Here is a 23,544-nt window from a genome sequence, read left to right as displayed (position 1 = left end):
GGAATCCCAGTGCTTAGGAGGCTGAGGCAAGCGGGTAGTGAGTTTGAGGCCAGCCTTTAGCAAGATTCTGTCTCAAAGTAAAAATAAAAGGAAATACCACAAAGTGACAAAAGGAAACAAGAAAAATGACAGAAGGACATAGCGTTTCTTAGCTGGCCCTCCTCACTTCTCTCAAGGACCTACATATGTAGTCATATTCCAGATGCAGAAGAAAAGTTACTTTACTGCATATGGCAGACTTAGGTCATGAGTCTTTCACAGAATTCAAGTTGAGGAAGGCTGAAGCACACTTGGAGTCCCAGAAAGAAGAGAAAGAATGTGTCTAACAGTATTTGAAGACAGACTGGCCGTGCGTCTTAAAAAACCCACAACATAAGCTACTTTCCGGAAGCTGTTAACAAAAAAGTAGATCAACCTAAAGAACGACAAAAAAACCGTATTTCAAACAGCTGAAAACTGAAGAAAATCTAAAGGACAACCAGAGATAGTGAATGTCAAATAATCAAAAAGAACAGTGGCTGTTTTGTTTTTTGGTTTTGTTTTGTTTTCATTAGTAGTGATAAGAACCAAAAGAAGTTGAATCACATCTTTAAAATGCTGCAAATCAACCAGAAATCCTATACCTAGGGGACCTGTGCATCCAAAATAAGAGTAATGTTAAAACGTCCTAATATGAACAAAACCATGTAAATGTGTACCAGTAGCCCCAGAGTATGAGAGATCCCCACAATGAAAACGTGGAGACGCAGGAGAATGGCGGATAGCGGAGACACTGAGTATGTGGCCAAGGGGGAGTGGTGATGTACTGAGCGTCGGTGATGTAGCTAAAAGGCTTGAACCACGTGTAGGGTTAAATGTGTAATAATAGCAAGAGAACCAGGTACAGCAGCATAGCCCTGTAAATCTAGCTACTTGAGAGGCTGAGACAGGAGATTGCAAGTTGGAGCCCAGTTTGGGCAATTTAGTGAAACCCTCTCTCACAATTCAAAAAATAATAGCTGAAACGCAGCACAGTTTGAGGCCATGGGTTCAATCTTCAGTACTGCCCAAAAAAAAAGTGGAAGAAGGGGTAAAGTGGGTAAGTGGAACTACTATTTTAAAACATACAATGGTTAGGGAGTGATGCAAGTAATAATTCATACTGAAATATAATTCACAAAGAAATCTTTGACTCAAGTGGCTTCCCTAGAAATTGTTTTTAACTCTTAAGGGAAAAATGACTGTGGTCTTACTTAAATTCTCCTAGAAAATAGAAAAAGGGAAAGTGCTTCTCAGTTTGTTTTGTGAAACCACCATAACCTGATAGAAAGTCCTAAGAGCATGAAAAGAGAATTGCAGACTTACTTCTGTCTTACTAACATAGATGGGAAAGTTCAGTGCAGAGTACTGGCTGTCAGATGTAGAGCTGCATGCAAATAATAATTTCACGTGGCATTGACTTTCCAGGTAAGCAGATGGGGTTAGTATTCACATGTTAGCAGATCTGATTCATGCCATTAATAGAGGAGAGAAGTTAAAGCCAGGCGTGGTGGTGCACTCCTGTAATCCCAGCACCTTGGGAGGCTGACGCAGGAGAATTGTTTGCAAGTTCGAGACCAGCCTGGGCTACAAAGTGAGCCCAAGACCAGCCTGAATTGCGTAGTGAGACCCTTTCTCAGAGAGAGGAGGAGAGGGGAAGGGCGTGGGAGAAGTTTTATCCCAGTAAATGGAGAGAAACCATTTGATGAAATTACGAAATTTCTGATTTTAAGAAAGATAGCTCTTAAGGTAGCTAGAATAAGACAGAACTCCTTTTAACAGAATGTGCAGTGATGCCACCTCATCCCTAGTTTTGCTTTCCACACTATCAGTTACCTACCCTTCCATCTGACTCAGATGTAAATCATCCCGTGGCAGATCTACAGTGTATACTTCATCCACCTTTTAGTCACTAGCACCCTTTGGTCTGTTAGCAGATCATCTGTTGAAGTTTCATAATGCTTGTGTTTAACCCTTACTTTACTGAATAATAACCCCAAATTTCAAGAGTAGTAATGATAGCAGTTTGGATATGACAAAGGAAAGCCATAAAATGCTTCATTTAGAAGAGAAGCTAAAAGTACAGTAGGATATTTTAGAAGAATTGTTCTATTTTATGTATACTAACAAATAGAAAACTCAGAATTTCAATATAGTATTGCTTAAACAATCAAAGAACTAGGGATGACATAATGATATGCAAGCCTTCTAAGCTGTGGCTCATTCCTATAATCCTAGCTAGAAGTGATCGCAAGTTTGAGGGCAGTGGGGCAGCATGGCAAGACCTTGTCTCAGAGTGAGGAAAGGCAGAGTGCACAGCTCAGAGGCAGAGATGTGCTCCACGTGCTGGATTCAGTTCCCAGCACTGGTGGGAGGAAGGTTTATGAACTGAAGTTATTAAAAAACAGGAAAATGTAAATAAATGAAGGCTGTGCTGTTTTCTTTGATTGGCAGACTATTGTTACTGTCCTGATTTATTTATTAAATGCAGTTTCCATTTAAAATCCCATGCATGTCCATGAGCGAAACGCTTATGTGAGGCAAGAACTTCGAAACTGATTTTAATTAAAACTTAGGTGCATAAGCAAAAAGCCAGGCATAACCAAGGGGAAACACACAGATTTATAGTGCTAGATATCAAGATCGATTACAAAGCTTTCTTCTTTGAGACACTACCTTTTTGGCACAAAGTGTAACAAAGATCAGATGGTTCTGAAGCATACCTACCTTACGCCATCCACAAAAACAGTTCCAGCTGAGCTGCGGATCTAAATGTAAGAAGTGAAATGATAAAACTAAGAAACAGAGAACAATTTTAAATGTTGGAATAGGAAAATTTTCTTAATCCAGTTGTAGAAAGTATAAATATAGTAGAAAAGTTAATAAATTGGTTTCATTGAGACCTTCTGTACTGTATGTCCAGAATATTTACATGCTATTAAGACAAAAGCAAACCAGTAGAAAAGTAGGCAGGGTACTAGGACACATACTTCATACAGACGCCAAAAAGGATATGCAGATGGTCACTAAACATACTGAAACTAGATGCTCAGCCTCATGAGCCAACAGGAAAATTACTTTAAAAATTGTGATCTTATATTGCGTCTGCGCACCCCACAGTGACTAACGTGAGAAGCCCAGGTAGGACAGAGTGTTTGCAAGAATGTGGTATGTTGGGACTTACACTGCTGGGAGCCTGTGAACCCATGCAACCACTCTGACAGACTATCTGCCATGATGACTGAATGTGTACAAGCCCTGTGACTTGTTATTTCTGCCTCTAAGTATGTGCCTTGTGTGGTTGTGTATTTTCACCAAAAGACTTGTGCAAGAATGTTAAAGCAGCATTAGTGATAACCAGAATTTGAAACAGCTCAGGTACCGATGAGCAGTTGAATGTAAACAGTGGTATGTTCATGCTAGGGTTACACTGCAGATGAATATTGAATGCATAACATTGAGTATAAAGAACCCAGACCCAAAAAACAATGCACAGTCTGACTGTTCATGTGAACTAAACAGTAAGACAAAAGTAATTGTGTTGGAAGTTGAGGTGGCAATCCCTGCTACAGAGAGCTTACCGTGCTGCTTCAGTGTCATAAAGTTCTGTCTTCCTTGGGACGTGGATTTTTTAATATGTGCCCTTTAGAAGTTCCTCTGACTGCACTTACAGTTTACATACCTTTCTATAGGCGAATTACATTTGAGTAAGTCATTTGAAAAACAGTTGAGAATACTCTGTGTATTTGTGATGTTTCGAATTGTTACGATAGTTAACGAGAGAGAGAAACTTGCTGTGTGGTGGCGGAAGGCTAGGTAGTGGTTGCTGTGGGAGGGCTGCCGTCAGATGGGACTCACCAGAGCCATTGAGAGTGGCTGAGCATGTGCTTTCTTCATGATGGGTGCCGGTTGTGTAAGTTGGTGACCATTGTGAAGAGTAAGTGAACTGTGATTGTGATTGATTCATTTTAGGATTCTAGGAAAAGGTTTACTTGATTAAAATAAGAAAGAGTGAGATGGGTTAGGATAAAATAAAATTTATCTTGCTCATAATTACTGAAGCTACATGATGGATATCCATGAGAGATTTTTATTTTCTTCTCTACTTCTGGTATGTTTGAAATGATCTATAACTATAATTAAGATGAACTAATTGGTGCCTGGAGAAGGGAAGAGAGGAAATGTCAGAGGGGCAAAGGGAAAGGATTAGAGAAAATAACAAGAAACTGGTCTTAGGTAAGTTCATTGTCTTGATTGTGGTGGTGCTTTTAGGTACATGTGGTTGTGAGACCTAACCAAATAGCCAAGCAGTGATTCAGAAAGACCCTTCTCCCAAAAAAACCTAGGTTCTAGCCATTCCAGTTACTGTCATTTTCCTAGATAAAGACCAGTCTGACAGTATTTTTTTTTTTTTTTACCACCAACTACGATTGATGGATTTATTTTGAGACAGGGTCTAATTGTGTAGTTCAGGCTGGTCTTGAACTCACTATATAGCTCAGATTGGCCTTGAATTTGTAGCAGTCCTCCTGCCTCAGCCTCCCGAGTACTGGGATTACAGCTGTACACACCAAGCCGGCTGATTTTATTTATTTTAGTTTCTAATTTAGGTTTTTAAGTTAATACAACATGATCTGTTTATTTGGAGCTTTTGTGTCCAAGTTCTGTGCTTTAGGACTAGGTAGGTATAAATCACAGTGTACTTTCTAAACAAAATATCTCAACCTTTTTTGTTGTTGTTATTTTGATTTGGTTTCGGTTGGGGTTTTTTTGGTACTAGGAATCAAACTCAGGACATTCTGCTTGCCAGACAGGCTCTGTGCCCCTGAGCTGTACCCCCAGCCCCATCTCAACTGTTTCACCAGTCCTGCTATTCCTTGCTTGTCCTCTTCCAAAACAAAACTTTACAGGTATTTGGGACATCTAATATCATACTGTTGCAAGAAGGTAGAAATATTTATTGTAATAGAATATTATAGTTATTTACTCTTAAATTATAAATTTATTACAAATTTATGTAGCAATTCTGAATTCTTTAGTGTAAAAAGAAATCAAAAGAAAAATTACCTACAATTTTGGATTAAGAAGTACATCTGGTAACCTAAACCATATGTACAGGATATAAACATATTTATACTTTATATCCCATTGTATTTGGTAGGTTTAACTTAGATTCTGCCAAAATAATCATTTTGGATGGGTACACACAAACCAATAGACATAAACCTATTTATAAAACACCATTTCAATAATTTTTTTGCTTTTAAATATAAATGTTGTGATTTAGCCATCAGCTAAATAATTCCAATGCAAAACCCAATACCTCCAAGTGGAAATACAGAATTTTTCTGTCTGTCTCAGCAGACTGCTTCAGGTGTTCTCCTATTAGTGCAGATAGTCATAGGTTCATAGCCCATTTCGCGAGATATTAGATGTCCCTCCAAAGTCAAGGATTCCTTTATTCCATTTTTTAAAATAATGCAATAGTATATATTTCTCAAAGTAACATCACCTTGGGTATCTCATTTCGTATACATGGACCACAGCTCAAGGCAGGAAGGTGAGGCCCAGTGGCTGGCAGAGCCGTCCCAGCAGCACAGGTAACACCTGCGTGGTCACAAGTGTCCTTCCCATGCCCCAGCCCCATGCACCTGGTCTTCCTCTTCAGCCTTCTCCCTGTAGAACAGCCTCCTGAGCTTCTTCAGCCATGCAGCTGACAGAACCACCAGCATCACAGTGATCCCAATCTTACAGAGCACTCTGAATGTTTGATCGGAGTCTTTCTCAGAAACGTAACACCCCAGGGCATTGGTACTCAGGGAAATAAAACAAAAATAAGATTCAAGGAAGTTCCCAGCTGGGATGAACAGATGACAGGACACAGCAGCAAACCCAAAGACAAGGATGTTGATAATGGCCACCGCCTGCATGAAGAAACGTCAGGGATGTGAAGTAGAGGACTGGTGTGCGGGTGATAAGCATGGCGATGCACCGGACCACGGCAGTCAGAAGAGGAGGGTAAAGGAGGTGCCGATGCCCAAGGTGATGGTGCAGAAGGTCTTGCCCCCCATCCAGGAGGGGAATGGTGCGGCCATAACTTGTAGTGGGAAGCATGGTGCTGGTGAAGGAGAGGGAAAGCTGCAGTTCCAGTTGCCCGAGGTGTTGCTGAGCACCAGCACACCCTCGTTGCTGGCTTCTGGGCCCATCACAGGCACTGCTCCAGCTGCACACCACAGTTGTGCTCCTCCAGGAAGCTCTACTTCAGTTTCCGAAGCAGGTCTTCCTCTGGCACTGCCATGGAGCAGAAGACCACATCACTGAAGATCAGGCAGAGCAGGTAGCCAAGCAGCAAAGCACCAGGCGGGGTGGTGCCGTTCCAGCAGGCGCACACAGAGCTGCTGGCCAGGGACTACAGCATCTGTCCTGCCACTGCCGAGGCCCCACACTCAGTGCTTGCTACATGGATTATGACTGAAAATAGTGAGCATGATCTAGTTTCTTGTAAGTGAGATACAGATTGTTTGTTAAAATTATATACCTGTAATCAGAGGGTCCATGTGTTGCAGCTGCCCTGAGATTATCTATGAGGTAGATTATGAGGGTCCATGTGTTGCAGCTGCCCTGAGATTATCTATGAGGTAGATTATATGGTGCTTTTCTGGAGATGGAAGGTGGCCACTCAGGGTTCTTTTTTTTTTTTTTTTTTTGTCTTTTTCATTTTTATCGGTACCAGGGATCGAACTCACGACTGCCTGCTTGCAAGGCAGGTATTTATGTGCTGAGCGAAATCCTCAGCCCCCTCAGGGTTCATTTTTGCGGGTGGAATGAATGGAGTAATTTGGATGGCTGGCGTTATGGAGGTGTATTGGACAAGTACAAAGGGTATGTATTTGTGGTGAACAATATGTTTTGATGTATATATGCATTGTGAAGTGTTTATAAAATCAGTTATCACATCTACCACCTTAATAATTTTGTGTGTATCTATAGTGAGGACGCCTAAAATACACTCTTAGCAATGTCAGTGTACACTATTAACTGTAGCTACTATACCATGCATCAGTTTTCCAAAACGTATTCATCTTTTTTTTTTTTTTTTTTCTTTTTCTTGGTACCGGGGATTGAACTCACGACCGCTTGCTTGCAAGGCAGGTGCTTATGCCGCTGAGCTAAATCCCCAGCCCAAAACGTATTCACCTTATGACTGGAAGTGTACACCCTTTTGATTAAGATGGCCCTATTCTGTCTACCCTGGCCTCTTACAATCAGCATCTACTCTCTGTTCTGCTTCTTTAGATTTCACACATAGGTGAGATGAGATAATGTGAAATTTGTTTTGTGTCTGGCTTATTTCACTTAACATGATGTCCTCAGATTCATCCATGTTGCAGGTGTCAAGATCGTTTCGAAAACTTAGTAATACTCATCTGTCTATGTACTCATGCTAAATCCATTCATCTATCAGAGGACACTTAATTTCTGTATGTTGGCTTTTGGAAGTGATACTATAGTAAACATTGAGTAAACACAGATACTTCTTTGAGAGAATTGATTTCAGTTCCTTTGGGTAGATACCCAGAAGTGGAATTACTGGATTATGGTAGTTTTTTCCTATTCTTAGTGTTGGAAGGAACCTGCATACTGTTTTATGATAGTCCCAGTTTACAGTCTCGGCAACAGTGTGTGAAGATACACTCTGCCCTGCATTCTTGAAAACACCTATCATTTGACTTTATCCTGGTAGCTATGATACCTTGGAGTTCTGAATTGAATTTCTCTGATGATTAGCGACATCAGGTAACTTTTCAAATACCTGTTGACCATTAGAATATCCTTTAGCAAAGTGTATAGTCAGATTTTTTTTCCTAACCATTTTTTAATTGGGCCAGTTTTATGTTTTTCAGTGTTGTACCTTGAGTTAGATGGGTAGCTGGGTTCCTTCTGTGTCTATGGGTGGTGGGGGAGGTCACCTTGGTGGTGGTGGTTCTAATCCAGATCCTTAGGCGTGCTGGAAACACAAACTCTCTCACTGACCTGTGTCCCCCCTGAACCCCATGATTTCCATTTATATTTTGGTTATTAGTCCCCACTGAATGGGCTTCAGATATTATCTCCTATTCCATAGATTGCCTTTTCATTATGTTATTTTCCTTGCTGCACAAAACCACAGGGTGAGGGGCTGGGGATTTAGCTCAGCGGCATAAGCGCCTGCCTTGCAAGCAGGCAGTCTTGAGTTCGATCCCTGGTACCAATAAAAAGGAAAAAGACAAAAACAAAAAACAAACAAACAAAAAAAACTACAGGGTGTGACCTAAAAATATGGTGAATATTTTAAAATTGTGTTGCAATATAAGACATATTCCCATTAATGTCTCTCAGAATAGTTCCCTGCACTTCGGACACATCAGCCAGCATTCTTACCACTGTCTAAGCTGGTTCTAGAAGTTTTCTAGAGTCTTGAATGTCTTTAGCTAAACTGTTGTGGCTGCCTTAATGTGTAAATCAATTCAAAATGTTTACCTCTTCATGGTCATTTTCTCTTTGGGAAGAGGGAAAAAGTCGTACAGTACCAGCTCCAGTGAAGAAGGTTATCAGAACAGGCTGTCATATTTTTGCAAACCTTTGCTTTAGATGACATTTGGCAGCAACATTCACTTAATTTTTTTAATCACACCTCATGAAGACACAAAAAACGACTTCCAGAACTGCTTCAGAAAGTGGCAAGAATGGTGGGGTAAGTTGGCAGGGGGCGTATTTTAAAGGAGATTAATAAAGGCAATGTGTTTTATATGGTGATAAATGTATGCACCATGTGTTATATTTTGATCACATCTAATATTTAGTTTGATACAATCTCATGCATTTAGTTTAGCTTTTGTTGCTTCTGCTTTTTTGTGTCGTCCATACTCATTGTCAACACTGGTGTGAAGGAGCTTTTCTCCAGTATTTTCTGCAAGTTCAGGTCCTGTGTTTGAGTCTTTAATCCAGTTAGAGTTGATTTTTGTTCATGTTGTACAATAACAGAGTTTTCAGTGTTGTACCTTGAGTTAGATGGGTAGCTGGGTTCCTTCTGTGTCTATGGGTGGTGGGGGAGGTCACCTTGGTGGTGGTGGTTCTAACCCAGATCCTCAGGCATGCTGGAGACACAAACTCTCTCACTGACCTGTGTCCCCCCTGAACCCTATAAGGGTGCCTACAAGTGCCTGGCAGTGTGGATATCCAGTAATGTTTTAAACTAAAGACATAATACAGCAAGTATTCTGGACTGACATGTAAACTTCACCTGTGTTTTTAAAATGACAGCTGTAAAAATGAGTGCCTCTCGACATGGTGGCATGGCAGTAAATCCCAGCTGCTCAGGAGATTGAGGTCAGTGTAGACAGCTTAGCGAGACCCAGTCTCAAAATCAGAAAGGGAAAGGGATATAGTTAATTGCTCCCGGACAGCCAAAACCGAAAAGTGCATATAGCAGACTACTTCTTGTTGTTGTTAGAACATACAATGTCTGTTCATGTTCTTCAGCTATTTAGTTGGCAGCCAAATCTAGGAAGGAAAGGTAGTTAAATTGTGGCTCATTCTGAGCCAGACTATATGAATTGTTTGCATACAGTAGTGTTAATGCTCAGTGCTCAAATGAGAGCATTCAAACCGTATTTCTCAAACTCAGTTCACATGAAATAAAAGTGTAAGTTGCAGTCATTATGAAAGAGAAGTCATTTTATTATGCCAGAAGAATAGAAACATAAGGGTAGGGAGAAAAAAAGCCAACGGATCCTTAGGGCTCTGATTAGGATGAAGGATTTTGGTAATGAAAAGAATATTCTCTAAGAGAAGGACCCTTCATCCTTTGATAACTGTAATTAACTTTGGGGTGGGGGTCAAATACCTTTTGCAGTGGAAAATAAGCTGGTAACGGGGTTACCTTTCTTTTTAGGAGACTCGGTATGGCATCATCTGATTATTTAATGTCATCTTCACTGTTGATCTCTTATTCCACATCACTTGTTTTCAAGAGGTGTTCTGACAGTTCAGCAATGGATTAATTTGAAATGCCACAAGTGAGGACAATGTTTCAGCACTGTTCTTGTTAGGTTATGAGTATTTTTCTAAGGACACACTGATAATCATATACCCAGGCATTTTGCTGATTTCACATATGTAACATTTGGGTGATACCAGAAATTATAATACTGCTTTAATAGGAATCATCAGTAACTAGGACATTGATTATTTAGTGATTATGCTTAGGTTGTTGTACCAGTTGTATATTGATCATCCAGGTTGGCTGACAGAGAAATGAGATGTAGAAATGGGCACAATTCATATGTTGTTTACCCTCTGAAAAAAGACAAGTGTTTATGGTTTGCTTTCATATTCTTCATGTTGGTTCCAAGATCAACTCTCAAATCTTCAAAATCGTCAGTAGGTGTTTCCTGTAAAACTGTTCTTACTAGAGGTGATGAATCGTTTTGCATGTCTGCCTCATGAATTGGAAGTCTAAAACCTACTGTAATGCCGCAAAGTAGTTGTCTTCCTGGTAGTTGTTTCATCCTAAAGAACTCTAAGGATTGGATCCCTCTAAAGATTATGGTATCTGTCAGTGTATTATTTCACAGCTCTGCAAAAGAAAAGAAACCCAGAAAAAGAGAGTAGACTCTTTTTGTACTTCTCTGTGGTGGTAGATAGTGACTCCAACATGTTATTTTTTTAATTGGGCAAATATTGCTGTGTTTCAAAGTTTGAATTACAGAAATTAAGTTTCCTCCTGCCTTGCTTTCTAGAAAGTGAAAGTCATTGTATACTAGAAAAGTGAATTTTTAAAAATTTGGTAAGTAAGAAAAGTACTTCTTTCATTAGTTTTCTTTTGGTTTGATTTAAACAACATTGACTATCATGCTATCATGACAGCTTTACAGTTTTTACATAACCTAATTTCTACCTCAGTGGTTGTAACTTAGTCTCAGATGATTTGCCTTAGAATATAATTTCCAACTAGCAGATGGACTTCTTAGCCTGTCTTTCAAACCTCAAAGGACTAGGTACCAATGACATCCTAGTATTTTCTCAAATTCTAAGCAAAATTAATGCTTATGTGATTACTCATCCAGGAATTTGTTTCCACTAATTATAATTTCATCTCTTTCTGAGTGTATTATTCAGTGTAAGGATATTTTCATTAGGAATGTGTAGCCTGGTCATTACGTTTTAGCTGCAAAACATCTATGTCAGTATAATGTCAATCGTATTCTACCAGCCTCTTCGTTTCTGTTGTTAATAGCTGACATTTATTGAGGTATTATCATATGCTGGAATTTGTTTTGGTTTTTGGGTTCTGCTGTGCCAGGGGTAGAACCTAGGTCCTCAGGCGTACTAGACAAACACTTTACCACTGAGCTATCTCACCATCCCAAGTCTTTGTCCGTAGTTTATGGTTTTACATGGGTTTTCCATTTTGTAGACAGTATCTGAGAATATCTGAGGAGTTTATCGATACATACAGTTTCACATAATTAAGAACTGTTGTGGCTGAGTGTGTAGAGCACTTGCCTAACATGATGAAGTCCTAGGTTTGATTCCTGGCAGTCCCCAGAGAGAGAGAGAGAAGGACAGACAGACAGACACCTGTTAAGACTAACATTAAAACCCAGGTAATCTTATTTTAGAACCCGTTCTTCAAGCACTGCTTTATTGCTTTTCTTAGCAGTACTTTTTTGGTCGTTACTGTATTATGTATTTTACTTGTGAATTTTCTTGTCTTTCCTTTTTTATGACAATAAATATCTATTATCTGGTATATATTACTAAACCAAGTGACATGGAATCATAGTTCTGCCCACCCCACCGCCTGCCCTCCGGTACTGGGAATTGAATGCCGAGCCTTCATACTGAGCTACATCCCCGTTTTGGTTTTTTATTTTGAGACAGTCTCGCTAAATCACCCAGACTATCCTCAGACTTGATCTTTTTGCCTCAGCCTTCCAAGAGTGATAAGATTACAGACACATACTACTGTACCTGGTTTCATCATAAATATTTTTTATCTAAATTTTTTTTACATTTCTTGATTATAAAATGCTTTCCATGATATCATGATTAAAAAAAATTTGTGAAAATTTTGTGGAGGGTTTGGGAAGAAAATGGTATCGAAGGTATGAACAAGCATCTCAGATTTAGGAACTGAAAGACCACTTTGGTTCAAGCTGAGAAATCAAAAAGAAAGGTCAGACAAAAGAAAAAGGCAGAGGCCAACTGATAGAAGACTCAGTTTTTACTTTATCCTTAGCACATTAGAAGGCTTTAAACATTAGATTTTCTTACATTAACAAAATGTGACTGTACTATGGAATTGAAACACGGTAGGTCTCAGAGTTGCAGGAGAATATTATATAATAGTTCTGGACAGGTGATGATGGTGTCTTAAACTTGGTTGATAATGGGAAATGAAGAGAAGTGGACAGTATGGCAGGTATTTATAGGTGGAATAAATAACAAGACCTGTGGTGGTGAAGAGGAGATGTGTTGTTAGCTTTCTGTCACTGTGACAAAAATACCTGACCTAAGCATCTTAAAGGAGGAAAGACATATTTTGCCTCATGGTTTTGGAGGTTTTAGTGCTTGATCATTTGGTTTCATTGTAGGCTGTGACATCATGGCTGGATGGTGGTGGTAGGGAAAGCTTCTCACCTCATGGCAGCCAGGAAGCAGAAAGAGAGGGAAGGAACCTATGAGGAGGAAGGGACAGAGGACCAAATACAACATTCAATTTCATGTCCCCAGGATCTGCTGCCTTCAACTTGACATCGCCTCCTATTTCCGTTTTCTCTGAGTGATGCTGTCAGTTATAGTGTCATCAGTAGTTTTATCCACTTAATGAAGTTTGAGCCCTCATAATCCAGTCACTTCCCCAAAAGCCCATCACCTTGTAACCAAGCCTTTGGCATGTGAATTTAAGGACATTTCAAAGCCAGACCATACCCGAGCATAATGGAAAGCTGTGCAGGCCTCTGGCTCGCACAGCTAATCAGATAGGAGTGCCATTGTGGGCTGAGCTGTGCATTGAAAGTGACAAGGTTAGTGTGGCATACGATGTATTTCAGGTTCTTAAGGGTCATAGAAGGGGATATATTGAATAGGCAGTTATAGATGTGTGGCTCAGGCACTCAGATTCAAAAATACAATAAAAGTTATGGAAATAGATGAACTTCCCTTTTTGCCAAAGAATACAGAATGAGCAAAAGAAAAAACCTGGGAAGAAATATGCAGAGACTAAATACTTCGTTTTTGAAGGGAGGGAAATGAACTGGAAAGATGATGGATAAGGGGCAGTCAGAGAGGATGAAGGAGCATGATTATCCCAGAAGCCAAGTGCAAAGCCAGTGTCAGGGAAGAAAGAAAAGGACCACTGGAGTTGAATGCTGTTGAGAAGATTAGTATAATAGCTGATGAGATTTGGTTTTATTGATGGCCTCAGGTGATTTGCAAGAACCATTTTGATGGGGTATTGGATGAAGAGGCCAGATTGGAATGCTTTGAAGAGGGTAGAGTTAGTCAGAAGTTGCCAAAAATCAGATTAACCTGTGGCAAGCCATAGTGAGTCAGATTGTACATAAAGCTTAAGCCCCTACAACTCTGACATATTTATTCCAAAAGGCTGTTTTCCATTGCTGAAATGAAATAGCTTGAGACTAGATTATTTCAATAAAGAAAAGGATTTTTTGGCTTGAGGTATTGGAGGTTAGAAGTCCAAGTGCCCCATTAATTTGGTGTCTGGCAAGCATCCCCTTGTCTGTGTTAGATCATAGCAGATGGCATTGTAGCAGAAGTGTATGTGAGGGAATGATCAAACGACAAGGCAGAAAGCCAGAACAGCTGGGGAGAGGCCAGGACTGCTGTTCTACAACCGAGGGTCCTCCGAGAATGACACAGTTCCTTCTGAGTGCAGTGTCTTCAGTGACGCAGTTACTGCCCACCAGGCCCTGGCACTTGAATGTTCCATGCTATCACACTGAGGGCCACAGTGCCAATACCTGAACCTTTGTAGACACACCTAAGCCATGTTCAAACCAAAGTAGTTCCATCTACTGTGGTACAGCAAGAACTCTTATATAGACAGCTGATTGTGTGCAGTGCCAGACTTGGCAGGAGAAGCATCACAGCAGGGAACATGGTCCCAGGGGGTGACATCGGAAGAGACGTCCAGGAACTTGGGTACTGGGAAGTTGCCATTAGTGCAGCATGCTGGGCTTGCTTTTTCTCACCAGGTTGTTGTTTTCCTGAATATAAAAAATATGTGCAAACCTCTTGCTGCTTCTCAGTAAAGTTTTCTGGTTATCTTTAAAGGAACTCAAGTGCTGTATAGACTTTCTTCCTTCTGCAGTAGAGGGGCTTAGTGCCTCAAGCAGAAAAATAATCAAATTTTCTCCAAAAAAGAAAGTTCCTGTGTTTCTGTTTCTTAAGGAAAATAGGCGTCAGTCACTTTACTTTTGTTGCCATCCAAGAGTACCTGAGTCAGGAATAAGATCCAGAAGTCCATTCTCAGCCTTACCCATGGCTGCTTCCCTCACCGCAAGACCCTGTTGCACACTGCTAAGGACGCAAAACATAATTTTGTAAACTGAGAAGTCAGATCTCTGTCCTTTTCCCACCTCCAGTAGAGAGTTACATCATAAAGGATTATCAGCTTCTGTGAGCATAACAGTCAACAAATCCTCCCTGCCACAAATGCGAGAAAAGCTCATTTTGAAGTTCATATGCGAAGTGGACTAGCAAGATGATCTCGAATAACTGCCAGGTTATGAAGCCCTAACAGTTAAGGCATTGTGGTGCAGGTCTGTGAATAGTTAACACTAGAATAATAACAGAATAAAAGGTTTGGAAATAGACCCATGTACTTACCTAGTATGATTATAATTTTGAGAGAAATGTCATCAAGAAAAGCTGTTCTCTGGGTTGGGAATGTGGCTAAGGAATAAAGGGCTTGAGTAGGATGTGGTGAAGTGCTGGGCTGGATCACTAGCAGTGGAAAAAAGGAAAAGAAAAGAAGGGGGAAAAGCTGAACTTTTCAATAAATGGTACTAGAAAAGCTGATTGCCACCTAGAAAACCAGTTTTACTATATCTCGTGATGAACTCCAAATAGTGATATCTGACATTCTAAAGAGCTCCTAAAGCACCAGATACGTAATTCTAAAAATGAAAGTGCCTATAAATTATCATGAAAAAGGCTGAAAATCTCCCCTACCCCCTGGCAGGAATTAAAAGATAAGATTGGCTATTTGATAGAAAATGAATTGTAATATGGTGTGATCTCATGGGGAAATAGTGTTTTCTCTCCTGTTGGGTAATACAGTCATCACAACGTTTAACAACAGCAGTATGTGGCAAGCTATAGGAGGCTGGTAGGGATGTGCATTGATAACATCTGTGAAGACCAATTTGGCAATCTATGTCTAAATCACAAATACTATTATTTGGCTCGTAATTTTGTTTGTAGGAATTTATCCTACAAATATATGAAACACGTGGTAAAGCACTATTCATAAGATACACGGGGTGGGGGGAGGGGGGGACGGGCCGAGACCATTAAGCACAGATCCAGGCAGGAAGGGAACGGTGGGTCTGGGGGAGGAAGGTTTTTCAGAGCCCCTGTGCTCTGCCTCTCAGTGTGGTCACTGTGAGCTTTGTGCGTGAGCACAAACTCCAAGACCCAGTCGCCCCCAAGCCAAGGCTTTGGGGGCACGTTTCTTATCCAGACCCTAACAGAGGTCATATGTTTAGCTTTATTTGTGTCCAGAAACTCTGGGGAAACACAGATGAAAAATGTAGTTATGTGTGGTGGGAAAGGGGTAGGAGAGGAAGACTTTTCCTGTGTACTTGTTTTTATTGTTTTAGTGTTTAAAAAAAAATGCAAACATATTACCTAACCCATAAATAACAGGGATTCTTAAATGACAAAAGTTTAATTTTAAAATTTCTAGAGTGGGTAGTTAGGAGGAAAAAAGTATACAATGGGAGAGAGAAAAAGTTAATGAAGGAAGATGATAGAGTTAAAAAGGAGGCAGTATCTACCTATTAAGAGGAAGCAGGAGACAGGAATGGAAATGCCAAGTGCAGCAGTGGGTGATCGGAAGCAGCCAGTGAGTGCGGGTCCCGGGGAGTCCGTGTGTGCCGGTCCCCGGAGTCCCTGTGTGCGGGTCCCGGGGAGTCCGTGAGTGCGGGTCCCGGCGAGTCCGTGAGTGCGGGGTCCGTGTGTGCGGGTCCCGGGAGTCCGTGCGTGCGGGTCCCGGGGAGTCCGTGCGTGCGGGTCCCGGGAGTCCGTGCGTGCGGGTCCCGGGGAGTCCGTGAGTGCGGGTCCCGGCGAGTCCGTGAGTGCGGGGTCCGTGTGTGCGGGTCCCGGGAGTCCGTGTGTGCGGGTCCCGGGGAGTCCGTGAGTGCGGGTCCCGGGAGTCCGTGTGTGCGGGTCCCGGGGAGTCCGTGTGTCCCGGGGAGTCCGTGAGTGCGGGTCCCGGGGAGTCCGTGTGTGCGGGTCCCGGGGAGTCCGTGTGTGCGGGTCCCGGGGAGTCCGTGTGTCCCGGGGAGTCCGTGAGTGCGGGTCCCGGGGAGTCCGTGAGTGCGGGTCCCGGGAGTCCGTGTGTGCGGGTCCCGGGGAGTCCGTGAGTGCGGGTCCCGGGAGTCCGTGTGTGCGGGTCCCGGGGAGTCCGTGTGTGCGGGTCCCGGGGAGTCCGTGAGTGCGGGTCCCGGGGAGTCCGTGTGTGCGGGTCCCGGGGAGTCCGTGTGTCCCGGGGAGTCCGTGAGTGCGGGTCCCGGGGAGTCCGTGTGTGCGGGTCCCGGGGAGTCCGTGTGTCCCGGGGAGTCCGTGAGTGCGGGTCCCGGGGAGTCCGTGTGTGCGGGTCCCGGGGAGTCCGTGAGTGCGGGTCCCGGGGAGTCCGTGCGTGCGGGTCCCGGGGAGTCCGTGTGTGCGGGTCCCGGGAGTCCGTGTGTGCGGGTCCCGGGGAGTCCGTGTGTGCGGGTCCCGGGAGTCCGTGAGTGCGGGTCCCGGGGAGTCCGTGAGTGCGGGTCCCGGGAGTCCGTGTGTGCGGGTCCCGGGAGTCCGTGTGTGCGGGTCCCGGGAGTCCGTGTGTGCGGGTCCCGGGAGTCCGTGAGTGCGGGTCCCGGGGAGTCCGTGAGTGCGGGTCCCGGGAGTCCGTGTGTGCGGGTCCCGGGGAGTCCGTGTGTGCGGGTCCCGGGGAGTCCGTGAGTGCGGGTCCCGGGAGTCCGTGTGTGCGGGTCCCGGGGAGTCCGTGAGTGCGGGTCCCGGGGAGTCCGTGAGTGCGGGTCCCGGGAGTCCGTGTGTGCGGGTCCCGGGGAGTCCGTGCGTGCGGGGTCCGTGTGTGCGGGTCCCGGGGAGTCCGTGCGTGCGGGTCCCGGGGAGTCCGTGCGTGCGGGTCCCGGGGAGTCCGTGAGTGCGGGTCCCGGGGAGTCCGTGCGTGCGGGTCCCGGGGAGTCCGTGAGTGCGGGTCCCGGGGAGTCCGTGAGTGCGGGTCCCGGGGAGTCCGTGAGTGCGGGTCCCGGGGAGTCCGTGAGTGCGGGTCCCGGGGAGTCCGTGTGTGCGGGTCCCGGGGAGTCCGTGTGTGCGGGTCCCGGGGAGTCCGTGTGTGCGGGTCCCGGGGAGTCCGTGTGTGCGGGTCCCGGGGAGTCCGTGTGTGCGGGTCCCGGGAGTCTGTGTGTGCTTTAATCTTCGGCTTGCTTTACCAGCCTGTTTATCCTACAGGTTGGGTATCTCCTATCTGAAATGCGTGCTTTCAGACTTTTTTTGGATTTAGCAGTATTTGCATATATGTAGTGGAGTATGTTAAGGATCGGGCCCAAGTCTAAATATGACTGTTATGTACTTTGTACACATAGCCTGAGGGTAATTTTATTTGATATTCTTAATTTTGTGGGCAAAACAAAAGTCTAGGGTTTGAATCATGATGACACTCAAAAGATTTCAGATGTTGACACAGTTCAGAGTACACATTTTTGTATTTGGGATACTTGCATTAAATTTGTTGGGGCTGTTGGAGGTCTTTAGCAGCAAAGGAACATTGATGCAATTTTTTTTTTTTTTTTGGTACCGGGTTCAAACTCTCAGCCTCATGCTTGCCAAGCTGGCGCTTATGCCACTGAACTAGACCCCTGGCATTTAAAAGTTCCTAGTATTTCTTGTTAAAGATAATTTCTTAGTAATGCTTCTAGTTAAATAAGATGTTAAGATCATATGTTAGAATAATTTAAACATGGATTTTTCTCCAGTTACTTTATCTTGAAGTTAATTTTGAGCTCTTGAGGAAAAAGTATTTGTCATTTACTTTGCATGATGTCTGTTGTGTTGTTACAAAATATTTTTAAATCACCTCATTGACATAAAATTCACAGTATCAGAAAACATATCCACTTAAAATATATCTCAATAATTTGTCACATGTTTCATAAAGTTATACAACTGTCTGCTTTTTAAAATGAAAATCTGATTTTTCATCATTTCAACAAGAAAGCTCATAGCCTTTGGCAGTCATTCCTCATTACATATTTCCTCTCAGTAACTCCAGCAACTATTAATCTTATTTTCTGCTACCCTAGATTTGCCTAATTTAGACATTTGTAAATGTGTATGTTTGTAGCCAAGTAATCCGTGTATAGGTACACTGTGTCTTCATTCATTCTTTGGTAGATATTTGAATTGTTTCTATTTTTTGCCTGTTGTGAATAATGCTTTTATTAATGCTTTTGTCCCCAAGTTCTTATGTGGATCTGAGTTTTAGCTCCCTTGAATACTGTGTTTACTAGGAGTAGGCTCATGTGGTATTTGGGGTTGTTTAGAGACAAAGTCTTGCTGTGCAGTTCAGGCTGGCCTTGAACTCACTGTGAAGTAGGCTGACCTCTAACTTGATCACTCTGCCTCAGTCTCCCAAGTGCTACCACACTCAGTTTATGTTTAGCATTTTGATGATTGCAAAAACTATTTTCTGTATCAGCTGTAGTGTTTTATAACCCTAATAGCTATCAGCCAGGATTTCAATGTTCTGCATCTAATGCTAACACTAGTTGCTGTGTATTTTAGCCAGCCTAATTTTAAAGTGGTTTGGTTTCTTGTTTTCCTAGTATCTGTGGTGCTGAGTATCTTTTTGTATGCCATTTGATCATTTATGTGTCTGTTTTGGAAAAATACCCCTTCAGATCCATTGTCTATTATTAAATTAGATAATTTGTCTTTGTACTGTTGAATTATGGGGGTTTTTTAAATATTCTCAATCTGTGTTCCATGATTTGTAAATATTTTATCCATTCTGTGGGTTCACTTTTTGAAAAACCCATTTCATTAAATTTATTGTTTTAATTAGTTCTACATATACAGTGTAGGACCGTTGGCAGATGTACACAGTTGTGTAACCAGATTCTGTAACCATTAAGCACTTCTTCCTTGCCTGTCTCCTCCCCTCATCTTAGTGACCACTGTGCACTTTGCATGTCACGGAGCTTCCCTAGTTAGATCTTTTAGGTGAGCAGAGTCATTCCATGTGTACCCTTTGTATATGGTTTCTTTTACCTTGTGTAATATCTTCAAGGTTTATCCTTGTAAATCAGGATTGTATTTATATTCATGACTGGAAATACTCTGTTATTTATAACTACAGGTTTTCTTTCAGTTAATCTATAGATGAGCACTTGGGCTGCATCCACCTCCTGGCTCTTGGAAATGATGCTGTGATAATATCGGCATTCAGATAATCTCTTTAAAGTTCGTGTTTATTCATATTTCTGAGTGCCTTTTTTTTTTTTAAATCACTTAAAGACTGTTTATTTTGAAATAATTTTAGATTTACGAGAAAAATTGCAAAGCTTGCCAAGCATGGTGGCACACACCTATAATCGCAGCACTCTGGAGGCTGAGGCAGGAGGAGCGACACAAGTTCAAGGCCAGCGTGGGCGATAGAGTGAGTTTCAGGCCAGTCTACACTACGAAGTGAGACCCTGTTAAAAAGAACATTGCAAAGATAGTAGAGAATTCCCCTGAATTCTTCATCTAGCTTCTCTTAATGTTAATATCTTACGTAACTGTGACACATTGATCAAAACAAGAAATTAATACGGCACAATGCTAATAGACTTTCTTTAGGCTTTCATTCCATCTTTGTTCATATTGCACAACTTTTATTTCCTTTGCCAGTGGAATTGCTGAGCTATATGGTAATTCTTAATTTTGATGTTGATTTACTTTTTGTTTGGTTGCTTGTGCTTTTGCTGTCATCTCTAAGAAACCATTGCCTAATTTTTAATATTTTTAATATTTTATTAAATATTTTTAATAAATAATTAATTTTTAATATTTTATTTATTGATTGATTGCAGTTGTGGCGTTGTAACCCAGGAAACATTGCCTAACTAAAACCCTGTGGTTTTTAATATTTATTTTATTTATTATTGATTGATTGCAGTTGTAGCATTTGAACCCAGGAGTGTTCCACTACTGAGCTACATCCCCAGCTCCCCTACCCCGTTCTTTTAAACAGTGTCTTGTTAAGTTGCGAGGACTGACCTCAAATTTGTGATTCTCTTACCTGACTCTTCCATAGTAGACTTTTATTCCGTAATTTTTTCCTGCAATTTCATCCTATAATTATTTTAGTCTGTAATTTTTATAGTTCTTACATTTAGGCCTATGGTCCATTTTGAGTTAGTTTTGGCTTATGATTGTTAGGTGGGGTCCAGCTTTATTTTGCATGTACAAACACTATTGTAACTGAAATGATTATTCTTTCTTTATTGAGTTGCTGTGCACCTTTTTAGAAAGCCAGTCAACCATAAATGTAAGGGGTTTTGTTTTGTTTGAGACAGAAGCTCACTACATAGTCCAGGGTGATTTTAAACTTGCAGTTTAAGCTGGTCTCAAGCATATGATCCTCTTGGCTTCTGCCTGACAAGTGCTTAGATTAACAGGCGTGTACCACCACACCTGAAAAGTTTGTTTTTAGGCTCTCATTTTCATTCTTTGATATATGTGGCTTTCCTTAAGCCATTCTCACATCATCTTGATTATTACAGTTTTGTAGTAAGTTTGGAATTTGGAAGTGTGAGTTGTCTTTTTTCCAAAATTATTTTGACTATTTTTGTATATGAATTTAGGATAAGATTGTCAGTTTCTGCTTTGAATTTTTTGAGCAGTTGGAGGAATATTGTCATTTTAGCAATACAAAGTCTTCTAACCCATGAAAAATTAATTCAGATGAAATTAATTGAATTTTAGCCAATCCTGGTTTTCTCTCTTATCCTTTCTTGTTTTTAGTAAGTGACCTTAGTTTGTGACCTTAGTGAGCTGTAGTATCTCTATTTCAAAATGTATACACAGTTTCACTTCTCCTTTCCAGCTTTATCTGTGTCTTCCAGCTCTTTCATCTTTCTCGCGGCTCCTCTTGGGTAGCATTTCCTTATTTACTGTAATTGAAATAATTCCATTTCAATTTTAGTTCAGTATTTGTATTCAGTTTTTCTTGTCCACGGAGTCCTCTGCCTTGAAGCAATTGAGTCTCCCCATCCTTAACAATATTTACTCTTAAATGTGTTACCTCCTGTTACTTCCCAACTCTTTTTCCTCATCTTAATCATTTCCAAACTTTCTTAGGAAGTGGCTTTCTCTCAGAGCTTCTGTGCTTCGTGAATTGCTCATTGGCCAAGTGCCTTAACTATTCTGGGCTCCAATACAGGATTTCTTTCCTGTAAAATGAACTGGTTATTCCAAAGTTGTTGTGTTAAACTTCTTGCTAGCCTGGGAACCTTGAAATTCTAACTTGGAGTCCCAGGATATCCATGTGAGTTAAGTGAATTTTGTTTGACAAGCTTTGAATCTTTGCAACATCAGCAATAGCACTTGGGTACCTCTGTGGAACCCAGACATGCAGTTAGCAAGCCACTAGGAGGTCTCTTCTGCCCGAAAGTTTAGTAACCGAGCAGTTACCGAAGTTATGTTCTGAAAAATTTTAAGTAATTGTGGCCAAAATAAAGTCCCAGTTTAGACACCATTTCTCCTGGACACTTGACAGTATGCAAACACTTAGTTGTCCTCTTATATCTCCCCAACTTTTCTTCCCTTTGTCTTTTATCTTTCATGTACTGTTCAGTTTATTCACTTCCAAGAAGCGTTTCCACATCAAAACAGCTCATAGTATCATTTTCTCCATTGTGATAATCATCTGTACCATTTATTTGGCACTTGAAAATCGCATAGCTATTTAAATATAATTTAGTTCTAGATTCTCAACCTAAGGAAACATATAATGAGGTTAAACAATAAAAATGCATAAAATAATTATTGAGTTGAAAATACTGCCATAGGAGACCTACAGGTGGAGTTCTGTAGAAATTCCAAGAAAAAAGGGCCAGTTATCCTAAGGAAATAGATTTTAAAGGGAATACAGTGTTTGAACACTCAGTTAGAAATGGACATTCCTGTCTGCAGCAGCCACACAGATCAAGGAAAAAGTAGGAAAGCAGGTATTTTGGTTTGGCTGAAGACAAAGATTAAAAAGGAAAATTGTGGGAAACAATGTTACAAAAGTAAACCAGAGCTAGGCATTGTTTTGTGAGTTGTCATTTTATAATGTGTATCTTCTTTTCCCAATTATGCTATAATAAACTCTTTAGAAACAAGTATACTTTTAATTTTTACAACAGGGTCATTATGGGTAGAAGAGCAGTGTTCAGTAAAATCTTGTTGAATGTGTGATAGGTAGAAACAGTTCTGTGAATATACATTCTTTGCAATAACTTCTTGTCACACTTTTCTGTTTACTTAGAATGTGTACAAGCTATTAGAACTGCATAGTAATGTTTCTTATAGATAAGAAGTCTTAGAAGAAATGGGACTGTCATGTGTCCAATGACTAGTATTAAGTATGTAAATCATTCCCTAAGTTACATGAAAAATACTGGTTTGAGTTGAAAAAAATTAATATAAACAAGCCTTACTTCTGAAATTTAGTCTCTTTTTATCTTATAAGTTAGATTTTGAAGAATATTTTTTGTAGAATTCAGATTTCATTTAATCACATTTTTGAGATAAAAGAGATAAAAGAATAAAAAGCTATACCCAAAAATTATGTTGGACTCTTCATGAATAACTTTTTTGTTTAAATGTCCATACATACGTTCCTGGTGTTACTGGCCTCTGCAGGAAGAATATGCACCTTGTGACAGAAGGGAAAACTGGAGGCTGCCTTCTTTTCACCTAGGGTGATCAGTGCCTTTTGTCATTCAAAAACAAATCACAGCTGTCAAGCCATTTATGCACTTTAGAGATTCTGGAAAAGCAGTTTATTATTTTAAAATATTTATTTTGTGCTAAATTTTCTGTATCATGTGCTAGGTGAAAAACCATTTCGCTGTGATGAATGTGGCATGAGATTCATACAGAAATATCATATGGAGAGGCATAAGAGAACTCACAGTGGAGAGAAACCTTACCAGTGCGAATACTGTTTACAGGTAAGAGAAGGACTCGGAATTCTTACGT

General features: G+C 41.2%; 1 protein-coding gene across 18 annotated transcripts in view; it reads left to right on the top strand.

Moving 5' to 3' along the window:
• Window positions 1-23,544, top strand: part of Znf148 (zinc finger protein 148) — a 136,879-nt gene that overhangs the window by 104,994 nt on the left and 8,341 nt on the right. For 17 of the 18 annotated variants that reach the window (XM_063225131.1, XM_063225132.1, XM_063225129.1 and 14 more), the window contains one exon: window positions 23,398-23,516. In XM_063225131.1, coding sequence (XP_063081201.1) covers window positions 23,398-23,516 — 119 coding nt within the window. Of the gene's footprint in view, window positions 1-19,855; window positions 22,567-23,397; window positions 23,517-23,544 lie in introns of those variants that run through there. The other variant, XM_063225135.1, reaches the window with a different exon arrangement.

Source organism: Cavia porcellus, unplaced genomic scaffold (assembly GCF_034190915.1).
Source record: "Cavia porcellus strain 051 isolate PalLab524CR breed Dunkin Hartley unplaced genomic scaffold, mCavPor4.1 scaffold_15, whole genome shotgun sequence".
Taxonomy (NCBI): Eukaryota; Metazoa; Chordata; class Mammalia; order Rodentia; family Caviidae; genus Cavia; species Cavia porcellus.
The sequence above is the reverse complement of the archived record's forward strand: the minus strand, read 5'-3'. Positions and strand labels throughout refer to the sequence as shown.